Raw genomic sequence first — 23,824 nt, 5'->3', positions numbered from 1 at the left:
TGGATAGTCAATTATATGTTTAATTAAGCAAGACAGACATCAGATAATTGAACTATTGACTGGTCTCTCCGGTTCACATTTGTCTTCTGATTCAGAGAGGGCACAGCTGAAGTCATATCACATTTGGTGGTGGTATAAGACCTAATAAGAGTAGACATAAAATCCAGTTCTCTCATTTACTCAACAGATTTATTTGATGTCCAGACCTCTGACTAAAGAACTTTTTTTTAATTTTTAATTTTTTGACAGTGCACTCTTTCTCTTCCAGGCCAAAGAAAATGCCTTACAAAAACACATCCAAAGAACCATATTTTAAATGATCAAGCTTTTTTCATACATGTCAGTCTGCTGGATACATGTCAGCAGCCGTCTGAAAACTGCTGACATTGCTGCCCTCCTGTCCGGCAGCCGGCTCCCTCTGTGTGAACTTGGATTTAGCTCAAGGGTATAGCCACCCTGCTAATGTGATGTAGCTCCAAGAAGGAAACAAATTGGCCTGACGTCTCATACACTGCCTTGTCTTGATTGCGTGATGGCTTCTACTGCTAATGTGTTACGATGGGTAGACCTGCATGGGGAGGGCGATGGGTTTGTGTGTGTTAGAAAGAGAGGAAAAGAAGAGAGAGAGAGAGCGAGAGAGAGAGAGAGAGAGAGAGAGAGAGAGAGAGAGGGAGAGAGAGGATGGGGGAAGGGCCTCAGTCTGCAAGATCAGCACAAGTGGAATTGCATTGATTCAGTTAACTGCAGAGTTGGAGCATGATGTGGAATTCTGTTTATCAAGGGTGGAGTTTACACGATAGGCTCCATTTTGAGCTTATTTTCTACATCACATTATAATCAGTCTCTGCTCTCTTACTTTTAGCAATAAAATGTAATCTTTATACATATAGCTTAGGCCCACCTAGAGTTTCATGCTCTCAACAAAATTAGCAGATATGTGTTTCTTACTAATTTACTTTCTTGATTTGAATGGCCACATAAGGTTTGTCTTTTGTACCAAAATCGTAACTAGTAATGCTCGCGTAGCTCAAATGTGATGATACTGGCAGATACACACTGTAAACAACATAATCTGTATTAATTTACATCAAATGCAAACAGACATCATGTTCTATAAATCACCAGGAAATGTGCTGCATATTCAAAGTGAATACCGACCCATGTTTTATATTCAAACTGAAGCCACTGGCCCAGAATCGACATCTGCTGAATTAACAAACTGTTAAATACATCTCAGACATTGTACTAATTATAGGGAATAAAGCACAGAATTGTAGCTTTGTAATTAGTTGTTTTTATGAATAAGGAGTGTTTGGGGGTTGAAAATAAACAGACACTACTGTATGTATTGTTAGAGAAATAATGGAAGACTGAAAGGAAAGTATAGTAAGTAAATCTGAAAATAAGGTTCCCATATAATAAATGTTTTTTCAGATGAAATTGGCCAATGTACTATTAATAAATCCTTATAGCTGGTGTTTTATGTGTTTAAAAGCTGTCTGCGTGCATTTTTCCATGTTTTGGGCATTCAGAGAGGATACAGATATTGTAAATTCTCTTAAACATACATTTACATTGGGCATGTTGCAGATGTATATTTTCTTTTCTTCTTTACCTCTCTCCCCCTCTCTTTCCTCTCCTCAGTCCTCCATCTAGCTGTAGGGAATTTGTCTCTAAGGGTTTATCATGACTGCCTCATATCCCCCCCCCCCCCCCCCCCCCCCCCCCCCCCCCCCCCCCCCCCCCCCCCCGCCCCCCAGTTTGTCATTTTGCTGATCCAGACGCTTTTTCATATTTCAGTATTCTTATCATCCAGTGGCAGTAAGATGATCCATTTCACTTATTTCTTAGAAGTGTGACTGTAGCCTAAGTCAATATCTACAAAATGAATTCAGTGAATCGCCAAGGAGGGGCAGCTAGTTAGCGGCTGCGGTGGTGGTACTGGTGGTGCAGGACTCTTTTTTTATCCAGAGTCAGCAAGGGTAAAATGTCAAGTATTTCTTAGGGAAGCAGCTCCATAGGACTCCATTTGAAGCTTTAATCTTAATTGAGAGCATCGCACATTGATATTCCATAGGCCTCTTTGCCCTTCGCTTCTCAGCTACTTTCATTTAGAGGACAGCCGTACTGCACTAGAGCATGGGGATTGCTTTGTCAGACAGCCAAGAGGCCAAAGGCAAGGTCAACCTCTCTTTGTAATGGTGGCTCACACTGGAGTGAAGGCATCCCCTCTTTGATGCTGTCAGTACTTTTGTGAAACATTTCTGAGTCTTCTTGAAGTGAAAGAGAACAAAATGAATCACAATATGACCTTATTTTGGCATGAAATATTATGGAGGACTCATATTTTAGTACATCATATCATAGGAGTAAAAGGTGTGTAGCTTCACAGCTTCTTGACTTGTGGATCTAAACAAGCCACTTCTCTCCCCCGCAGCTCGAGGCTAAACAGAATAATGATTTATTGCAATGTGGAGTAAAAGAAGATATTTGCATATTTAGCAGTCAGAGAGAGTTCATCACAGCAGCAACATATATTATTCAATTACTAAGATTATCTGAAATAATGGCTTAACTCTAAATACGGACTCCTCACAGATATTTGTTCCTCATCTGCGTCTGAAAGCTCCCAATTTAGCGTTCCGTTCACAATGGGTTCAGTAACATGCCCTAGCCCTTGAGCAAAGGTGAAGGACTTATTGGTCCGGCAGATGCAGTGATAAGGCCAATGTCATCAAGTAAGGTGAGGAGGGGAGGAAGGTGCGGGACGGCAACGCTCTCGCCACTGTGGGAAGACTTGTCATGCCACTTTTCCAGAGGTGATGAAAACAGATGGAAATAAAGATTCACGACACTCTCTCTCTCACACACACACACAAACACACACACACACACACACACACACACACACACACATTTACAGCTGAGTGCACAGCCCCTATCCGTGGGCCTGAGGACCGAGCTAGCCTCCATTTCTCATGCTCCTGCCTTAGCCCGCTGCTGACACAGATATACTGTAAAGAGATAGCAGCAAAGATAGGTATGCATGTGCATGTCAAAGTAGCCCAGAGGGTAAGCTGGTGTGAAAACACAAAGAGTGAAGGGAAAACATACGATCTGCCACACTTTTCTCATTTATCTCATTTATGTGACACTTCAAACCGACTTGGGTAGCACCCCTTAAGATAAGAAGTTTAAGTCTTTGCAGCAAACACAAGTGTTTGTTCTGCTGATGAAACAATGAATCAGGATTAAAGGATTAGTCCTTCAAAGATCTGTTTTACTACCACATAGGAATAACAGGTATATAGAGAGGGCTGCAGCTTCTGACAGATATATCAGGTGATCAGAGCTTGATAAAGCTTCAGAGAAGCTGCTCCTATTTCAGTCTTCTTCTCTGGTTCTGTGAGAAAGCCCAGCACTCCTGCTTTCCACTTGGTCCACCAATCAACCAAGCAGCCTTTACTAAACACCTCAGCTGCCACAGACGAATCAACACAGTTAGACTCCAGATCTATTCAGACAACAAAGCAACTGAACTCCTCAGCAGGACATTGGGAAATAATCTTTAAAGAGAGGGTTCACTTTATCACACGGCTCAATAAAATCTATTCGGAACCAGGCCGTGATACCCTTTCCAATACAACCTGCAGCCTACATTCTAACTCAAAAGGCCGCAATTAAAAAAAATATATTTCTATTTTTGAACTGCCCTTTATTTACTACTTCTGCAATAGATTTCAAAATCAGCGTCTTAAAATAAGTATTGCTATCAAGTTATATGAATGCTAGGAAACTTAACCAGAAGAGCAGTTTCATTTTTCTTTGTGCGCAGGGTCCACACATGAGTCAAGGCTGTTCCTCTCCTCGGGATTTAAATATAGCCCCGCTCGCCATTACCGCTGTCACTCACAGAATTATGGTGACCTTTTGACCTGGCCTGTACAAAAGAGACTTGAAGCTGACATACTCACTCTGAATGTTTTTCACCAGAGCAGCCAACTTATTTATGTTCATACTGTATTTATGTTGACACTGCACTACAGTAGAATTTGTACAATCCATTTGAAACAGATCTTTTTAACCAAATACTTACTTCTACTAAATGTTTTATTTATGTATTATTGTAGCTATGCTATTTTATACAAATAGTTCATTTATATATATATAAATGAATCTGACAGTGAGCAACTGATTCTGAAACAGAGGCAGAGACGCATTCAAATTTTTTTTTCTTGGCTTTGATGTTATCAGTCTGATAGTTTGTCATGGTATTGTTTTCACTTATTGTCTGAGGCTTCTTTGCTCTAGAACATGGGAGGCAGACAGATGGGGGGTTCCCACAACAATTGGACAGTTGAACGTTTCTCAACACCTGATGTGCAGGCTGAGGTCAGAGTGTGTTGGGTTACAGCTCAGAGGCCACCAACTTTTGTTGTTGTTCAGCCTGGACATGTTAGTGCTGCAGGCCACTGCTTGGCCACGTGTGGGCGGTGTGTTACTTTACACAATTCACTTTCTCTTCTCTGACACTGCTGCATTTTTTAAAATCATTTGCAGTTTTTAGATCAGTACATTTATTCCAATTTTTTTTTAGTCTTGTGAAAGCTATAAAGATGTAAAGTCAGTTAATAATCAGCTGTATCTCATGATAAATAGTAAGGTACATAATATAATGCACTTTAGTACGACATCACCACAAACTACTGCCTCAAAAGTAACTTTCAAAATTCTTAAAGGGCAACTATTATACAGCATTTTCAGGATAATACTTGTATTTTGTGTTTGTACTAGAACATGTTTACATGCTTTAATATAAAAAAAACACTTTATTTTGCTCATACTGCCCATGGCTGCTGCACCTGTATCCACCTTTTGTAGGAGCGCCTGTGTCTTTAAGGCCAGAGTGCTTTCTGGAATCTGAGCTCCGCCGCAGCCTCCGCTGTTGTTTCACTAGCTTGTTGAAACTGGAGATACTGCAACAGAGTAGCTATATAGCAGATCTTTGTACCATGAAAAATCACCAATAAAGACTTCTTAACCAAATACTACACAACCAGATATGTCCCTGCAGCGTTATTATGGAACAAACGCTACTTCTAGGAGTGACCCGCCCTTTAATAGCATTCACACGCTACTATTGGCCAGGCATGGATGCTTATTGTTCAGGTCCTATCCCATGACCAATCGGCTATCCTAAACTTAACCACTCAAGGTCATTGCCTAACCCAAACCAATCGGGCTAATTTGTAGGGCGAAGTTACATTGGATGCATAATAACTTGTCCCAACAGTACTTGAAACCCCAAAATTGTGGAGAAATGACCAGCATAGGCCGCCAAGATTACAGCTATCTCACGTTAGCATGCAGTTACTTGATATTTAGGTGAATTTAATAACATTGTCAGCAAAGACGACAACGTTTACTGCCATTAGCATATAGCTACTATAGTTAGCAGTGGACACTCATAGAGTAGAGCAGCACTTTCTACCGTCAATAATTGCAGATAATGGCTTTTTAACCAAATATTACATAATCAAGAATGTTTAGAAGTAATGTGAACCAGAATTAGGCCGAATTTGACAACACTGGCAGCCGAGATGACATTTTACTTTCGTTAGCATGTAGCTACATGCGACAATGTTAACACCACTGCAGTAGTATAGTAAAAAAAAACACTCCAGTCCTGCCTATCTGGAACAGATGACCAATCATAGCTGGCTGGCTAAGAGTTGTGTAACACCTAGCAGAGAGTAGAAAAAACTGCTGAAACCGGAGCTTTTTTAACTGTTGGAAATCTGAACAGTTTAGCTCACTGTGGTTTCACTAAAATACGTTTTCCTCTTTATTTGAAGTTTTGGCCATGTTTAACTTTAAAATCTGACATAACATTGTAAATATGACATAAAAAAGCATAATAGCTCCCCTTTAAAGTAGCTATAATTATTAGTTGGTCTGTCCGGCCACCCATTTAGCTTCGCCATGTTTACAGTTGTAAGGCAGATCACTTTGTGCTCCTACTGGTCAAAGTGAAGGATGTGCGGAACACATCGTGGGAGAAAAAAAAAAATTCAAACATGCTAGGCATTTGTATTGATGTCGTGAGGTATCCCAGATGCAGCACCCATTGTTGTCCGCTATGAAACACAACACAATACAAACCAATCGATCGAGGCACCTGTTGCCTATTGCCATTCCCAATCCAACTCCCTACGTCAGCCGGGTTTGGCTATAATTGAGCCGATATTGTACAGTCTGAAACCAGCATTAAACAAACAAGGTACACTGTGTTATAAGTTAGCTTTAGAAGTGTTGGTAGGTGGATTTTGTTTCCTTTTGATTGGACTACCTAGCTATTACCTCATGTTTCCAATCGTTATGCTAAGCTTAACCAACTGGCTGTAGCTTCCCAAAACATGACCTTACGTGTGCATTATAAGTGCATTCAATGTAGGTAGAGCCCAAAAAAGTGCAAGAATTATGCATGTACATAAACGTCATCAAATATGATATATTGATATATTAGAAGTGCAACCTTTAGATACAATAAGAGATAGATTTTAGTATTATTTTATGGGCCAAGGTGCAGTCTGAACAGATGAGTTTTCAGTCCGCACTGGAAGATGTGCAGAGTTACTGCTGTCCTGATACCAATGGGGAGTTTGTTCATGGTGGAGCCACGACAGCAAACAGTTGTGACCAAAAGCTCAAATAATCCTTTAAAAGGTGATTCAATGTCAGTGTTGTGTTTGACGTTTGTTTCTGCTCCCCCTAAGTTGCAAGACAAATATTTAATGCATATTTGATTTCATAAATGATCATCAAAATAGTGCTTATTTAACTATTTTTTGTACAAATTGCAAAAGAATTCTCTTAACTATCTTACATTCTGTGGGAATTTGTTTCACACCCTCCATAAACTTTGTTTACTTGAAACCTTTCATTTAATTCTTTTGAGAAGTTATGTTTTCTTTTTAATCTGCAGTTAAATCCCAGAAAAAAGTATTTCCTGTTTCGTGACCACAAAAAGAGCAAACAAGTACTTGCGTTCACTGTAGTATAAAGGACTGCGTCCCCTTAAATAGATCGCTCATTTACTCTATGTTGGCCAATCACAAGCTTCTCTCCCTGACAGTCCAACCACAGCACACAGATGGTTGTCACTCAGTTGTTGTAGCAGAGGCTTAACATTGTGCATGATGACAAAGATGGCCAAAGTATCAAAGATTAGGGCGTGTGAACACTGTTTTGCAAAGTCCTGCCAAGTGTAGAAGACGCACAGGCGGATCCAGCTGAGCTATAATCAGCTAAAAGGAAAAATTATATGGCTTTAAGTTCAGCATAGTGCTTCAGAGAAACATGAGGGAAGAGTTATGACACAAGGGAGATGTTAACATGACACACTAGTGGGAGAGTGACACACCTAATTCCAAGGAGGCCTGTTAGACTTTACCAGAACGTATGACACCACTGCCATATTCTCATGTTAGTGACACCCGCAGAAAGTTATGAAATAGGGTGTTGAATGGTACAAGTGCATTGACATCTGTAGTTTCGATCTCGAGCCCTATCATATCTATTCATATCTATTTGCTCACTCTGTATGAGGGAATATAGACTGAGAGTGCAGGAAAAATCTCATTTGTCTTTACACTTTTCCAACTCAAGCTGCAAATACATCTCTGCTATATCTTCTGCTGTTCTCACTTTTTGGGCCACAATTCATTTAAATTCCCGGTGACACAGTAACATCATCCCAAAAATTTAAAATGATCTGTCTTTTACCCACAAAAAAGTATAACAGCAGAGAGGTAACATAACAGTTTATTTTCTCATCTGCAGTGACCCTCTCAAAAACCAGTCCCACTATTAGTTTTCCTGGATGCGAGATTGTTATATACCAGAGGCTGTACCTGCTTTGCAGGTTGTGTTAAACTCACCAGGGTGCACATGCTGGTGTCGGAGCAGGAGCTGACCCTTAATCAGCGAAGCTTTGCCAACAGCAACTGAAAGCCACAATTATCTGCCCTATAGATAGGTCGGTTGTATACTAGGGGCCAGGGCCTGTGGAAAGGGAAGAGGCTGTCAGGAGGGGGGTGTGGGGGCTAAGTTAACCTTTGTGGCTCGTGTTTCTACTGTGCACTAATGGACGCCTGTCATCATTATGGACAGAAACAGGAGGGCGCCTGCCAGCTGCATGACCCCCATAAAACAGAACAGGAAATCCTAACTGGGAATGAAAGGAAAAAATATTCCTCTTCTTTTTTCTACTCTTCTCTTTAATGACGCTTCTTTCACTCTTTGGCCTCTTATTTATGCTGCAAAACTGCAGTGTCACCCATGAAAAAGGAGAATATGCTCTGTATCCATTGTAGAAAATAAAGTCAAGGTGTTGAAAGGTGCAGCTATTTGAGTATATCTAAAATTATTAGTCACTTTCACATCATTTGCACAGTTCATTTACCTCTTTTGTATATGCCCGTGAAAACCCTGTGTTTTTCACCTCTGTTAAAAGATTGTTTTTATAATGTTTCTGTCACGCTGGGAAGTACCTGTATAATCATTACATACAATGGTTCACCCTTTGTACGATAACCAAAGTCCAGGGTCTTAAATGTGACAGGACTTTGTCACACTTCTGTCAGTGATGTCCACTGACAAGCACTTTATCAAACTGCCTTCCTATCAGATCACCAGGAGTTCATGAATGTTGTTTTCAGCATGCACAAACATGATGAACACAATGTCCACATGAAGCCAGATTCCTTTTTACAGCCAATAAGATAGCAAGACAAGCTTTATTGTAGTTGTGAGGCTACACATTAATCCACTCAGTTGGAGCCTGCAGAGCCCATCATGTGATAACCTAAGTCATTACCAGTTGTACAATCATAATTACCGTGGAATCTTTCAGGATGTGGCAATACTGAAAAAAATGCATATGTAGTCCAAGCAGAAGCTAAGGCAATCAAAAAAGAGTGACAAACTTAAATTGTCACAATCACATGATTTTATTACAAATGTGCTGCTTTGTGTGAGAGAGTAAGAAAGTGCATCTACACATGATTGTGTATATTTGCATAGGCATGTCTGAGTGTGTCTCTGTGTGTGCCTTGTTCATGGAGACGTCTGTGTGCGTGTATGACCACTGCATGATTCACAGTGTCACAACTATGCGCAGAAACGACTGGACATCCTGAGCGGAAACCACAGCGGTCGAAGCTGCGTTTTCCTGCAACATACAACCTAACACTCTCACAAAGAGTCACTTGACTGGACCCTCATATAGGAAGTGAAAGAGGAAGCCCCTCGTCCATCCTGTCCATCCCAATCTGTGTTCTGCGCTTCACGTGAAGCCACTCTTGTAGACGTTTACCAGTATGAGCCTTAACTGTTGCAAAACAACGGGTGAAAGAACTGGCTGAGGCTGGAAATGGCTTGCTATTGGGGGTCAAATGTCTGGTCAGTTGACATTTAGCCACAAAAGATTAGCGGCAATCATGGTTGTGAATACAGAATTCACTGATTGAACAACAGGGTTTGTTTGAAACAAAAGAATATTTACACAGCAGATCAACTGATTCTTATTTCACAGACCATTTTGTATCTAATCTCTCACAGTTTTTTTGACAGTCAGTCAAGAATTCTGCAACAAGATACTCAGTGTTAAGACAGTGAAGCTGGGCCAAACCAACACTATCCAGAGAAGATGGGTATGATATCCCAGATGGAAGTGGTGAGTGATGTTTGACTGTGGGGTCTGTTGACCCGGCTTTCCCTCATGGCTCGAGGCCTCTGGCTGTGTTCATTGGTGACAGTGTACGTAGCCTGGCAGCCTGCATTCCTCTGCCTCTCCCCATACAATGGTGAGTATCTGCAGCATTCCTCTGTCTGTGTCCGCTGTCTGAGACGCAGCCAGGCCTGGGCAAACCCTAGCACTCAGCCAAGAGGTTGGCACCACGTTTAACAGATTCTGATGGACATGTTTGAGTGTTTTCACTAAACACTAGCCATTATTTAATAGCCGTTATTCATTGTGTAAAAGTGTGTCACAGTTACACCAAAGTGAAAATCATAGTCACTTTGTCATAAAAAGGACTCTGCAGAAGAGATTTTGAAATAATTTAGAAGCTGATGATGCTTCCTCTTTTACCTGCTTCATCATCTCATTCTGACTTTCCCCCCCATGCAATCGTTCCTACCCTCCATCTGTTTTTTAAAAAATGCAACCATGTCTATTGTAAATCATTTTCACTGCTCTTTATCCTTCTCCAGCTATTTTGCTTTCTCTCTTGTTCTGATGCCACAGCCGTGCAGACACCTTTCCCTCCTGCTGACTCAGTAGCCAGCCTCAGGCGCTGTGGGCTCGGGGTGTTGGTGGCGGGGGGGGGGGTTAGTGTGAGGCTCCCACATCAGGCCCACCAGCCTATCGCATGCGAGAAAAAAGAGCTGGCTAATCGTTTCTACAATGGCACCCTGCACACTGTCACACCGTACCACAAACCGCTCTCCTCGCCAACACTTCTTTATTATTCCGCTGTTGCTTAGAAATCCTCGTGATGAATGTAAGTGCGCAAACATACCACATCGAACAAAGAAATGAAAAACCACACCTACAATACATCAGTGCATGCAATGTAAAATACATGCAATTGTACAAAAACATGCATACCCTGCACTCAATTTCTCCGATATTAATATACACTTAGGTAGTTCAATCTAAAATGCTGTAGAATTTAAGGTTTTGTTTTATGCTAAGCATTCAGTGGTTTAATATTTGACCCGATTATGTTATTTACAAATTACATTTTGAGACATGTCCAATTATATATGTCGGAGACCAAAAGAATAAATGGACAGAAATATAACTAAACTAATAAAAATATTCTCCAATTATAATTGGTGGTGAATTTTACTTTCTCCACAGCAGTCATCTGAGTAGGTTTACTGTTAATGAGTATATTTACGAGTACACTTTTAAAAGAAAAGGAAATTAAACTGTGCCTGTAAACAAAATTGTTTGTCATATATAAGAGCCACTGATTAATGAGCCCATCCCAATAACATTAAAATATAGACGAGCATTATTCATTGCCACAAACATCTGGTTATTTTCTGCTACATCCTTGATATTCACAAACGCAGTCATCTGCGTCATGTACTCCGAGTGCTGCGAGCCATCCTTCTGGGATTGGGCCTGCTTTCGGAAGGAAAGTGTTTTTGCACCTGTGGTGTGATTTTAGAGCTGCTTTCCCTCAACAGAGGGCTGCGGTCAAAACTGTCAGGGGTCACACATGAAAAGAGAACCTGGTTTTCAGGCTAAAGGGTGGTGCCATTAACAGAGCCACCTGCCCAGCTGAACTCTCACTATGGGGGAACAGTGAGAAAGTCTCCGCTGACAGTGAATACCCTGAGATTTTTAGCTCGGGCCATCACAGAAGTTACTCAATTTACAATGTGACAACCCTATCACACATTATCACAATGGCCTTGGAGGTGTTACAGTCATCCAAATATTATTGTAGTCCTGAACTGAGAATGATCTGATGTCAAGAATTTTGCTACAGGTTTTCAAAATGTAACAGGACAATAACAAAAAAAACATATCAAGTGAAAGAATTCCTCCAGAGCTGGCCAGAGGAGCGCGGAGCAGTGTGTGCTGTGGTTGTTGTTTCTCTCTTCCTCTGTTAACAAATGCAGAGGTGATCTGTTTGTCTGAGGAAGAGAGCAGAGGGGAAGTCTGATTTCCACTCCATTTTATCTGTGCCCCACAGCCCCTGCCAGCCAGCCCCGTGTGCTCTCACATGCCGGGGTCCCACAGGAAGCAGCACTCCGTGAAGGGCAAAGGTCAGGGAAGGAGAGAAAGCCACTCATCCTTTCATTCACCACCAAACCAACAAATACACATTAACTGTTACTGCGCTCCTTTCTTTGACCGTCTTATAATAATAATAATAATAATGTTACTCATGACATGATAATGCATTTAACATGGCTTCTTAAAACACTGTGAATTTAGGTATATTTAAAAAATGGTAGGCCTATAGGATCGTATTTTAAAGTAGAAAGTTATTAGGGAAGGGAATGTTTTTGTGCCTGTAGTCTTAGCATCTAAACTGCACACAAATTACTAAATTTACTTTCATATTTATGCTATCTAAAAGACTTCATTGCCATAGTTGTATATAGTGTGCACAGATGTTATTTCCTTTAATGGATTTAGTCATTTAAAAGCATTCTTTCCTTTGTATATTGTGAGTATGAGTTCAAACAAATGTTGTAATAGCTCTCATAAGAATAATTACAATGTTAATACTTATGGTGTATTAGAAACAAAGACAATTGTTAATGTGAGGTAAATATGTCCCTGTGTTGACCGTTTTTTGTCAGCAGATGAGACACAGTTTTAAAAAGTCACAATAGGTTTATTGATCCATAGCAAATTAAAGACATAGTGGATGAAAAACAATTTGCATAATCATATATTATCTTAAAAAGAAAAGCAAATAAGGAACATATCTGTCCAGCAGAATCAGCTTCATAAAAATAATAGAAATGTAACTTCTAGCATAATTCTTTTCCGTATGATTTCTACTTTAAGGAAGCATGAACACAAATTATAATTTGAGCTACAAAAACTAAGCAAAGCAAAATCACCAAAATCAAGATTGAGGAGTAACTGAAGCACAAGGACTAAAGTTTAATAAAAAAGGAATATTCTCTGATTTCAAGTATCTCCTTTCACACAAAATACAGATATGCCTGTATAGAATAAAAACATCTCATACATGTCCTGCATGCATGCTTCATTGTAATTTTCCATTAATAACATGTTGCCTAGTTGTATCTATTACAATTATTTAAGTGATATAGCAAGGCGAGCTGTCAACCTTGTGCCTCCCCATGGAAAAAAAAATCTGTTCTGCAAGATATTAACAAACTCACATTAAATACTCGGGTGAGGAAGGGTTGTCACTGGTAGACCCAGTTTCGTGGTAACAGTTTGCACCGGACAGTTTCTCACATTTAAGTTTGTATGCATCCCTCTCCCGCATCAGTCTGTTTAGTTCATGTTTCAGCTGCTCAACCTGTGTCACAAGGTTTGTCTTTTCGTGCTCCAAAACGTGTTTCTGCTGGACACGCTTGTAACGGCAGGACTGTGCGTAACCTCTGTTTTTCAGGGTCCGGCGCTTCTGCTTCAGACGCATCACTTCGTCCTTGCCGAGGCCTCTGAGGAGCCGATTGAGCTCCCTGACGGACATGGACACCAGCTGGTCGTCTGAGAAGTGGTTCTCGGCGTTGGATCGCCTGTCGTGGCGGCTGTGCTGGTGGTGCGCACCGAGGACCTGGTCCTCCGGCGACTGAGGGGACGCGCAACTCATGTCATCTTTGAGATAAGGGTCTTGGCAATGACTGCTGGGGATGCCTTGCATGTCGGGGTGACCCGGGAGTCCCGGGTAGTGCTGGACAGGCTCGTTGAGGTGGCCGTACCCTTCGTATTCAGCTTGGAAAGGTGGCTGATGGTGGCCGTGGGGCACAGATGGGTGTCCCTGCTGCGCCGTGGCGCCGATTAGGGCCTCCATTGCGTCCTCGGGTGTCAGACCAAAAGCTTGAGGGTACATTGGTTGAGGGTAACCCCCATTGTTGGGTATCCAGAACTGGTCGCCCCCGGGGTTATTTCGCTGTTCATTTGGATTGAGGTTTGGTGAGGAGGGTACCGAGGTACAAGGCGTGCTGCCAGGGGTGGAGGAAACAGAGTCCGGTCTCTGGAGCTGGCTGCATGGCCCGATGAAGGAGCGGTCTATCCCCTGCATCGCCTCCTTCTTAACGCCGAACTTCATCAAGTCGAAGTCGCTGACGAAATCCATGGGGTTTTTCTGCAGTCCCAAATGCGAATGCGCCTCGGCGGTCATATTAAATGGCAAGCGAGTCCCTACAAAGAGCTCCAGGTGTCCAGAGCTATTTCATACAGTCAGCGAAAGTGCGCTTACTTTCGAAAAATTGCAGTAATTCCAAACTTTGATTTCAGCTCAGAAGGAAAAACAAACAAACATGCGTGCTCAAAAGCCCCCACCTTATCAAACTCTGTGCAAACTGGTGATTTTGCACCGGGCAGCCTGCTCGGCTTCAGTCGCCACGCACTAGAAGTCCACCGATGCCAGCGGACTGCACTGGACGCACCTCTGCTTGCTCAGGGGAAGCGCACTTTCTTCATAAAGCTGCATTGGCATGATGTCACGCCTTCTAGGCTACACCTCCACGCTCCTCTCCAATAAAAACACGCGGAGAAGGGCGATTTGCATAAAAGCTGCTACGAGTCTGTCCCCACGAGCTGTTCGTGATGATCATTTGACCAAAACCTATAAATGTCTGCACAGCGGCACATTATGTCCTGCAATGGGTTTTGTTTTCCTGTTGGACTTTATTACATTTAAATCATTTTTACCCCACACAGGAGTGTTTAGATGTATCACAGTGTGTATAACGCCTGGTCAAATACCTACACACCCAGTCTTGTCTAGGCAGCAGGCTTTTTTTTTGCTGTTTATCAAGCAAATCCACTAAACATATGGGATCACTTGCCCACTTACAACATATATTAAACCAATTTAGCATACTTTTATTTCAGCCTTAATTTCATTTATATTTGTGTCACGGATTTCACTTAAACAACAAAAAGGAGGCTGTAAAACAATTCATTTGACACTATTGTGGTTGCTGTTCTCCTTAGTTCCTAGAGGTACCATTGACATCTTGTGGCCACAAGCCTACACTGCAGAAGCCCCAAACTCAATACCCACTTTTAGCTCTGTATGAGTGCAAGAGGAAGCAATAGGGATTATGTGGCTGGTAGACTGGGGCTCATGTTTTATATGAAAATCAATAAATTGAGTGTTGTTCAAGCCTTGGTTATAAGCCAAACATTAGATGCAGGTTAGATGAACACATTTTATCATCACATCACAGTGTTTGCTTAGTTAAATGTTGTTTTTTTTTGCTTATGTGATTTGTTTTGTGTTTTGTGATATTTCCAGGCTCTATCACTCCAGTTTCAAACATTACAATGCTGAATTCTGGGTTATTCTTATGCAGGATTGTGCATTTATAGAACTTGTGAATACAGAGCTCAAACCATCTGTTAGAGAGCCCTTAAGACACTTCTACAGTGGGCTGGCCCTATAACTGCCTTAGAAGGGCAAAGCATACGACCAGAAATCCTGAACTCCTGACAATAGCTCAGCAACATCTCTGACACGATAAAAAACCTTGCATGTTCCAGAGTCTGATTTAGAGTATTAATCAACTTTTTAATCAAAGTCCGCTGTTACCCAGAACAATGTCTGGAACGACCCGTTTTGCTGTGTATTTCAGTGTGAAATAGACTATAACCAGCATGCACAACATTTGCTTCTTTCCTTACTTAAATATGTGCCATACTTGACACCTGTTTCCTCACAGAATCAATCACTTCACTAATTGAACACAACACTGCTATTATTTTGAACACGCCCCTTTCAATTACACAGAATGAGCAGCATGCATGTCATGACTGTTGGTTCTGTTGGTTTTCTATGACTCTACAACACTTAATTATTTGCCATGTAGAAATATCACTTCTACCAAAAATATGATTTATAAGGTTAGTGATGTTGGACTGCTATTATTCTGAACACAACTGTATGTAGTTGGGGTTTAGGTCTGCCAATTCTATTGAAATAGGCAAGATACATGTTGCCTGGGAGGTTGAAAGTACAGATGCTTTCACATTCCAAGAACTACTTTACATTACCTATTTTGCCATCAAAACTGATGCAGAAACTACATATAATAAAAAGACACTGTTAGTAGCAAAATTAAAATAGACAACCTTTAAATGTAACCTAATTTAGGTTCATCCAATGCAGGCTGACACATAATGTGTGTATTTTAGGAAGTTGCAACATCCATAGACACCCGAGGTAATACAGAGTTTTGATCTATTTGATGCTGCATAACACAGCCTAAATACACGAACCATTAACTGTCTGTAACTGATTGATCATTGACCATGAAGGCAAAAAATGTGACTACTGGACAATTTTAAGATGTCATATGCACTATCGAGACAAGATGCACAGAAAACCAGTGATAGCTTTAGCCTTCAGAAGTTATAACAGAAAACTAAATATCAACACTGGACAGCTTTTTATTTGTGTAGGCCTTCTGACTGTGGCATTCTGGAAGAAACGTACCATGTAATTGGCTCCTTTTCTTTCTGTATACACAACATCTTTCCCACATGGCAATTTGGGTACTGTGTGTTTCAATGGCTATTTTGTAAACACAAAGGGCCATAACTAAGAGTTCACTTCACTTACCTTCCAGGCCACATATAACGAAAATGGAGCGAACAAGTAGCATTAGGAGAAAAGCCATGGCCAGACAACATAAAGGTGAAGTCATGATTGCTGGAGAACAACTCAGGTATGGAGAGAGAGGGGGGAATAAGGCTTACCATTGATTCAGGGTTTAGGTTAAACATATGTCTGATTTAAACTTTTTAAGGTTGAGACTACACAATGGAAAACTAATCAAGGACCGACTCTACCACCTGCGCACATATCCTAACTGCTTTGTGGCAAAGGAACTCATAGACTGGCTTGTGAGCCATAAGGAAGCTCCAGATCGAGCAACAGCTGTCTGCTTAATGCAGCACCTTATGGATCATGACATTATTCACCATGGTAAGCAGTTTGAACAAGGGCATATTCAGTACAAATGTATTGTATTTATTTTTATTGTAATGATTTCTTTAGAGACCCACTTATTTCAAAACTTTTTAAAAACTGTTTGTTGCCTTTTTTTTAGTCTGTGATAAGAGGCCAGTTTTGAAGGATGCCAAACTGCTGTACCGCTTCCGCAAGGATGATGGCACATTTCCATTCAATGCAGAGGTGAAAATCTTCATGCGAGGACAAGAACTCTATGAACAGTAAGAGCTGCTGTTTGTTCTGTGCTAGGGTTCTATTGTTTGTCCTTGAAGTGTACTGTTAACCACTGTGGTGATCATATAGTACACACTAGCATGATAAATAGGCTGCGGCAAACATTTTACACACAGCTAGACTGTCTCCTGTGAGATTTACTGTAAATTGGTATGTCTGTTGAAATGCTCCTTTTAAGCACTTTTTAAAAGTACTTTGCATGTTATGATGCATTTGATCTGTGTTTCTGTGTCTGTTTCTTTAGTCTCATTGGGGACGAGAACTCTATTCTGCAGCTAAGAGAGGAGCATGGTGTTGCTTATCAGCAATCCTTTCCTGGCTGCCAATTGATTGACTGGCTCCTTCGGAACGGAGAGGCACAGACCCGGCGTCAGGGAATAGAGCTGTGCCGCACATTGCAGGAGCATGGCATCATTCAGCACGGTGAGGGGAATCCTTATTTGTCCTTTGATGTGGGGCTCCAGGGATAAGCGAGCGGCCGGTGGCTGCCAGTGGCTGCTGACAATGGGGGCCAGTTGGGATTTTGCAATCTAAAGCAAATAAATTCATCAACTCTTTGTGATAAAGCCTATTTATTCTAAAAACTAACTGTTTTGTGTTATTTCTTACCCACTCCCACCACTAGTAACAAAGAAGCATGATTTCTTTGACAGTGGACTGCTCTATCAGTTCTGCATCAATTTTCGCCGCAGACGCCACCTATCTGAATTGTTAGATGAAAGTGAACGAGATGCCAACGAAGGTGTGGCAGTGTCGACACGAGAGGACAACCTTCTTGATAGTCCATTTGCTCTGCACACAAAAAAAGGGGGCAACTCTCCAACTTTTCAGTCTGGTATCTGCCTTTTTTTTGCAATTTATACACTTTGTTGTAAATGCTTATGATCGCATAATACTTTTCCTACTCATTTAATTACAGTGGGGTCAAGTAAAGATCTGAAACAGGTTACCAGTGGGCGTCGAAGCAGCTTGAATTCCCTTCAGCTTCACTCTGCTGGATTTCCACCTTTTGTCCAGGTGTCTTCGACCTCAGTGGTATGCAATCCTAAATCAGGTAAGTGTGTAAATAATATTCATGTAACACATTTAAAAAGGTCTTTAAAGACAAATTATTAGGTATACTGAGGTCCAAAACCAATACCTTTTAATTGTTGTTGTTTTTTTACAGTACTTAGAAGAAATTATACATGTGAAGAGTTACTGGCACCTGGTGCACCTTTCATCAAGAAAGTGTTGACGGTGAGTTACTGTAATGATTTAATCAGGGCTATTTAAACAGTGCTCATTCGGTAAAAGCAGTCCTCCAAAGTTGAAAAGTAGATAATTAAAGAATTAATCTGTGATGTCAGTAAGGGACAGAACAAAAAAAAAAACGTTCAAATAAAAAAGTACTTGGGGTTGTGTTTGCCTGCAGGTCCTGTGCTATCAACACAATTCTCATCCCATTTAAAAACCAAGCAGCAACATACTTAGGTTGATTCATAGTTAACATTAGAAACAAAATGAAACACACTTCTGGAGATTATTTTTCCATGTGGACTAATAAAGTTGTATCTTGACAATATCAAACTATACAAATTCCATTTAATTTCTACATAATATGTAATTTATCTCACCCTTTCGGCCATCACAGGTGATAGGAGATGCCCTTGGCTGGGGCTTTGTTGTCAGAGGCACGGCTCCCTGTTATGTGCAGGCTGTTGACCGAGGAAGCCCTGCAGCAGCTGCTGGAGTTAAGGTAAGATATATATGTTACACACATGAGACTGAAAATGGTAGAATACTTAAACCTCAAAGGAGTTTGAAAACAGCACATATTTGACTTTGAGACAAAAATAAGAGCTTGTGTGTAGCCTACTTTACATCATCTTTTTTTAGGTGCGCCAGTTTGTTTGCCAGGTGAATGGACAGTGTGTCCTCTACTTGGACTACAGGAATGTCTCCAGAATGGTGATGACAGGGCCTCGGACCGCTGTAGTGGAAATTATGGAACCTCTGGAATGACAACAACTGTCTTGAAATCTAACTTTTATTACAGATACAACTACATTTGCTGGACTGAAATATAACATTGTAAATTGTATTTTTTTTTTCAACTGTATACTATGGCAGAGATCATGTGTTTGTCATTAGTGGGGTGGGGGATCAATCAATGAACATGATTGATTATCTTGGTTGCAGCAGGAGTGGGTAAACTACAAAACAAAGACTGTGGTGTTTCTATGAACGTCAATTCCTAAGTAATAAATGTTACCTTTTATGACTGAAAATATAATGAACATTGTATTAATACGAGAAACACAATAAATACTAACTTTTGGCTGTCCTGATTCAGCCCATGCCCAGCTCCCTGCCTGCTACGACTTCCGTCTTTTTGTCGTCGCCATTTTGGACTGAGAGTTGACTCACTTGGAATGGCTAGCTAGATAACGCTCTGGACAACGTTAGCTAGCCAGACTGGCCTGACCCACCAGTGTAGTACACATAAGTGTTCCTGTCAGTCATCATATGAGTATAGAGTTCTTATGAGATGTGCATATTTCTGTCCCGCCTTTTGTTCCTCCAGGTAGCTAAAGGCTGCCGCTAAACAGATGAGACCGCTAGCTAACTACCTAGCTAGCTAGCTAGCCAGCCGTGGAGCTGAGCATCAGCACTGGCTTTGAGGAGAGCGAACATCACTTGCATCAATCTGCACGTCCCGACCTGCCGGTTAACATCTTTGTTAGCCATTTATATAGTGAGGCAGGCAACCATTGTAAAGCTAGTCAACAGACGTATCATAAGGTGAGTAAAACGCATCGATTGAATTGGCTAGTCTGTGAAAATGGAAAAACAAATGACGCTATCCGGCTATGCAACGCTAACGTTGGTGTTAACTTAGCTAGCTAGCTAAGTAACGTGAGCGGTCCAAGCCGACATGAGCGGGCAACACAGCTAATGTTGGCTAACGGTACGCTAGCCAAAAAAAAGCTAACCACATGTACTGTAAAACTTTTGATTCCCCAAATCCCAGGAACATGAAAGGTCACAGATCTGCTCTGTTTCAGTAACGTTATGTGTGATCAAGCCAGCATTTAATCAATGACGAAAGATGACCTGAAGCGTGCCCGCTGAGATAGGACTGGGCCCCTATAGAAACTAAAGTATTGAATCTAGGTAACGTTAATTGTGTTGACAGTGATTTATCGACTGGAGCCGTCTGTTGAAAAGGCGTGTCAATGCCTTGCCTTTTTTTTAAAGTCAGTATCTTATGATGTTTGTTATTATCGATTGAAATACATCGTTACATTTGAAAAAAGAGAGTCATTTGCTTGCTGTGATTTGGCTTAACATGAAGCCAAACGTTACCTCAACTAAAAATAAGTTTGTTTTTTGTTTGTCATGAAAGATGTATCAGCTTCCAGTGAACAACCTCACACGAATCAGGAAGGCAAGGAAACAAGTAAAAAAAGCACTTGGAGACATTGGACTGGAGTACTGCAAGGAGGCAGCAGAGGTTAGTTGATTTTAGTTGCATGTGAGTAGAAACTCTAAATTAAATTAGCTCGTTATGGTTCCTATAGATTATTATTTCAACAGTCATCATGGTCTCTAATCTCTGTAACAGTCTGAAATGTCTATTTAGAAAATATGTAATCTCAAATGTGAGGCCAATTAAAGGCAATTTAAATCTATGCCAACCAAGCAGTATTTATCCAAAGCCAATCTTTTCAAATATTTCCACAGGAGTTCAAAGAGTTTTGTCCCGATGAGCAATTTGTAAAGGGCAGTCTTTGCCTTGATATCTGTGCCTGGGATCCATCATACTCTAAAACACAGGTAACCTTACTTCTGTGCCCAAAGCCTTTTCAAATGATCTACATCACTATATTTGTCCTAATGCCATTGTTTTCCATGATTTCTTTTAGGAATACAGATCAAAGCCATTTTGCTGCACAGAGTGCCCATTTTCTTCTAAATACTACTCGGGCTACAAGAATCACTTCCGCAATGTACACAGGAAAATCTTTGATAGTAAAATTCTGCTTAACTGTCCATACTGCACATTCACTGCAAGCAAGAGAACTTTGGAGACGCATGTTAAAATATTCCACATACCCAGTTCAGCAAGGCAGAATTATGGGAACTCGCAGGGAACTGCACTGGGAAGGAACGATAAAACGTTTCTTGATAGGGTCAGACAGGGAGATGGTGTGGAGAAAGCAATGTACTTTTGCAAAAAATGCACGTTCCGGGACACACTCTACAATGTTGTGAGAAGGCACATCTACAGGGAACATTTTCAGCATATTGTGTCACCATATCTTGGTATGGTTTCTGAATCCTCTTTAAAAAATGGTGCTAATTCTGTCAATGGCAACAACATCCTCTGTAAACGCTGTCAGTTTTCTACTCGTAGCTATGAGGCTCTAGTGCAGCATGTTGTAGAGTACCACGAGCGCATTGGTGCTCAGGTGACCACCATGATTGGACATGCTAAAATTGTTGTAGCCAGGTCTCAATCCTTACCAGTTGCTTCTCAGAAGGCCCCTCTGATTGTTAGCAGGGGCCACACAACTAGGACTGACCCATTAGCACAACCAGTAATTGGCTATTTAAAGCCAGTGGCCCCTTCTGTTAAAAAACAGTCCTTCATCGCAGCCAGTCAGATGCGTGTCACAGTTCCTGGCAAGACCACTGTGGCAGAGAATAATGTTGCTGGTGTAAACACAGCACAGACACAGAAGTGGAAGATATGTACAGTTTGCAACGAGCTTTTTCCTGAAAACCTCTATAATGCTCATTTTGAGAATGCACACAAGGCAAAGAAGGTGTGGGCACTGGCTAAGTACATCATGAAAATACACAACTTCACCAGCAAGTGTTTGCTTTGCAACCGCTATCTTCCAAGTGATACACTGCTCAACCACATGCTAATCCACGGGCTCACCTGTCCACAGTGCCACTCTGCTTTCCACAATGTTGAGAAAATCATTGAGCATGTGGCTCAGGCTCATCCTGATGACTTTGTTGGACCCCCTGGTGCATCACCTCTAACATTTGATCTCACCATTAAACAAGATAAGTCCAGTAACGTACAGCTTGTTGTGCTCACATTTAACATGAAGGAAACTATCAATGGTCAAGATCAGTCTGCAGCTTCTCAAAATAGTGTTCCACCTCTGGTCAAGCTAACTGCTCCCAGAATGATTGAAAAAAAAAGTGAACCACTTAGAAGTTTCTCCTCCCTGGCTCACAAGAGTGAGGTTGGGAAAACTTTGTGTCCGCTGTGTTTTACCATCCTCAAAGGTCCCATCTCTGATGCTTTGGCTATGCATCTGAGGGAGCGACATCAAGTGCTCCAAACGATGCATCCTGTTGAAAAAAAGATGACATACAAGTGCATTCATTGCCTGGGAGTGTACACCAGTAACATGGTGGCCTCCACAATCACGCTACATCTTGTGCAGTGCAGGGCTGTTGGTAGGAACCAGGCAAGCCCAGGCTTCAAGTCTGCCTTGACTCTCAACTCATCTGGGGCTGGCTTCCTCAAGAGGCAGCCACCAACGCTGGCCATGTCCAACCCCAAGAGGATAAAACTAAACAAAGAGTCAAAGATTTCCTCCACAACTGTTGGAAATCCGTCTGAATGTGATGGCCTTGCTCTGGATCCTAGAAGCTATGAGCACAAGACGTATGAGGCCAGGAAAAATTTCCTGACCTCTTATTTCAACCGGCGCCCATATCTTTCTCCCCAGGAAGAGGAGAAGCTGTCTGCAAGTCTGTGGCTCTGGAAATCTGACATTGCTAGTCACTTTGCAACCAAGCGAAGGATGTGCGAGAGGCAATGCCAGACCATGAAGCTGTCTGTGCTGCTCGGCTTTGACATGCATGCTGTAAAGAAAGTTAAACATGACTTGATATTTGTGGAGAGCAGCACCTTAGAGGGGAGACCTGGAGGCCTCAAGTCTGGTACTCCAAGCACAGACCAAAACAAGCAGTGTGAGACACTAAACTGTACGTTAAAACTCAGAACATGCACAGAGACCATTTCCATTGACTCAGACAGTGAGCCAGAAACGGAGGATAGACCCACTGAGAATGGAAATGTTGACACAAACCAAGACGAAATTGTAAAATCTGAGGAGCCGGCAAACTTGACAGAAGAGACTGAACCCTTAAACACGGACAATCCGTCTGAAGAGGAGAGCTCTTTGCAAGATGGGAAAGCAAATGCTTGCGTGACTTTCTGTTAGTGTCGCTCCTTAGCAGTGTGGCATTGCTGACAAACAGTGTATGGATTATGAAAAAAAACACGTCCGCCGCCAGTTAAAATTCACAAATATTTGGTCAAATGGCACAGGTGACTAAAACTGTTCAGTTCTAGATGTTGACCTTTTTACCAGTGTTGGAAAAGACAAAAGTTACATTATAGTGCATATATATGGCATATGTAAGTGACATTGTATATATTTTAGCCATTGTTCTTTTGTTAGTTTCTTCATACAATCTGTTATTCAGCTTTTTAACCGTCACAAGATTTATGAAATGATTATCCCAACTTGCTCACTTCCATAGTTTTTTTTTTTTTTCCTCAACTATGACAACTGTATCATATTGTCATTTGACCTTTAGAACGTATAGGATATGCTAATCACATATGTTCATGTTTTGTTAAATATGTTTAATAAAAACATTTAATTTTTTTCCTACACCAACCACTCAGTCTGACAATTATCTTTTGTGCATGGTCTTATGGAAACGGCCAATTTTAAAATATACAGAACATAATAAACCTAATTTCTAAGTTAAATAGAGCAGCAAAATGTTTTTTCTGAAGATTTTTTTAATAATTAAAC

The 23,824-nt window shown here is 41.2% G+C and overlaps 3 protein-coding genes and 1 long non-coding RNA gene across 6 annotated transcripts; 2 read left to right on the top strand and 2 right to left on the bottom strand.

Moving 5' to 3' along the window:
• Positions 1 to 12,404: 12,404 nt before the first annotated feature.
• mafbb (v-maf avian musculoaponeurotic fibrosarcoma oncogene homolog Bb) lies at positions 12,405 to 14,208 on the bottom strand. The gene has a single exon (XM_034869361.1). The coding sequence runs from the start codon at positions 13,911 to 13,913 to the stop codon at positions 12,942 to 12,944; it is 972 nt and encodes a 323-aa protein (XP_034725252.1). The 5' UTR covers positions 13,914 to 14,208; the 3' UTR covers positions 12,405 to 12,941.
• A 2,114-nt stretch (positions 14,209 to 16,322) lies between these two features.
• Positions 16,323 to 19,280, top strand: si:dkeyp-97e7.9 (DEP domain-containing mTOR-interacting protein). Its single transcript, XM_034869360.1, has 9 exons — positions 16,323 to 16,464; positions 16,546 to 16,724; positions 16,849 to 16,972; positions 17,230 to 17,408; positions 17,611 to 17,820; positions 17,905 to 18,039; positions 18,154 to 18,224; positions 18,619 to 18,723; positions 18,864 to 19,280. Exons 1-9 carry the CDS (start codon positions 16,382 to 16,384, stop codon positions 18,987 to 18,989), a joined length of 1,212 nt encoding a protein of 403 aa, XP_034725251.1. The 5' UTR covers positions 16,323 to 16,381; the 3' UTR covers positions 18,990 to 19,280.
• Positions 17,739 to 19,546, bottom strand: LOC117943313. 3 transcript variants are annotated; one of them, XR_004656337.1, is made up of 4 exons: positions 19,301 to 19,546; positions 18,844 to 18,957; positions 18,602 to 18,712; positions 17,850 to 18,030 (listed from the first exon to the last, which is right to left on the bottom strand). It is a non-coding gene; the product is annotated as an uncharacterized LOC117943313 (long non-coding RNA). The 3 variants fall into 3 exon arrangements; XR_004656336.1 differs by having other exon boundaries at positions 18,602 to 18,709; XR_004656335.1 differs by lacking the exon at positions 19,301 to 19,546 and having other exon boundaries at positions 17,739 to 18,030; positions 18,844 to 18,992.
• adnpa (activity-dependent neuroprotector homeobox a) lies at positions 19,416 to 23,686 on the top strand. The gene is made up of 4 exons (XM_034869359.1): positions 19,416 to 19,769; positions 20,374 to 20,481; positions 20,712 to 20,804; positions 20,894 to 23,686. Exons 2-4 carry the CDS (start codon positions 20,374 to 20,376, stop codon positions 23,219 to 23,221), a joined length of 2,529 nt encoding a protein of 842 aa, XP_034725250.1. The 5' UTR covers positions 19,416 to 19,769; the 3' UTR covers positions 23,222 to 23,686.
• Positions 23,687 to 23,824: the final 138 nt, after the last annotated feature.

Source organism: Etheostoma cragini, chromosome 4 (assembly GCF_013103735.1).
Source record: "Etheostoma cragini isolate CJK2018 chromosome 4, CSU_Ecrag_1.0, whole genome shotgun sequence".
Taxonomy (NCBI): domain Eukaryota; kingdom Metazoa; phylum Chordata; class Actinopteri; order Perciformes; family Percidae; genus Etheostoma; species Etheostoma cragini.
The sequence above is the reverse complement of the archived record's forward strand: the minus strand, read 5'-3'. Positions and strand labels throughout refer to the sequence as shown.

Excerpts from the sequence above, each read along its gene's own strand:
- si:dkeyp-97e7.9 (XM_034869360.1), top strand. The coding sequence starts at position 16,382 with ATGGAGCGAACAAGTAGCATTAGGAGAAAAGCCATGGCCAGACAACAT. Across the intron at positions 16,725-16,848 it reads TCATGACATTATTCACCATG|TCTGTGATAAGAGGCCAGTT; the intron begins GTAAGCAGTTTG and ends CCTTTTTTTTAG. Across the intron at positions 16,973-17,229 it reads GGACAAGAACTCTATGAACA|TCTCATTGGGGACGAGAACT; the intron begins GTAAGAGCTGCT and ends CTGTTTCTTTAG.
- adnpa (XM_034869359.1), top strand. The coding sequence starts at position 20,374 with ATGTATCAGCTTCCAGTGAACAACCTCACACGAATCAGGAAGGCAAGG. Across the intron at positions 20,482-20,711 it reads ACTGCAAGGAGGCAGCAGAG|GAGTTCAAAGAGTTTTGTCC; the intron begins GTTAGTTGATTT and ends ATATTTCCACAG. Across the intron at positions 20,805-20,893 it reads CATCATACTCTAAAACACAG|GAATACAGATCAAAGCCATT; the intron begins GTAACCTTACTT and ends GATTTCTTTTAG.
- mafbb (XM_034869361.1), bottom strand. The coding sequence starts at position 13,913 with ATGACCGCCGAGGCGCATTCGCATTTGGGACTGCAGAAAAACCCCATG.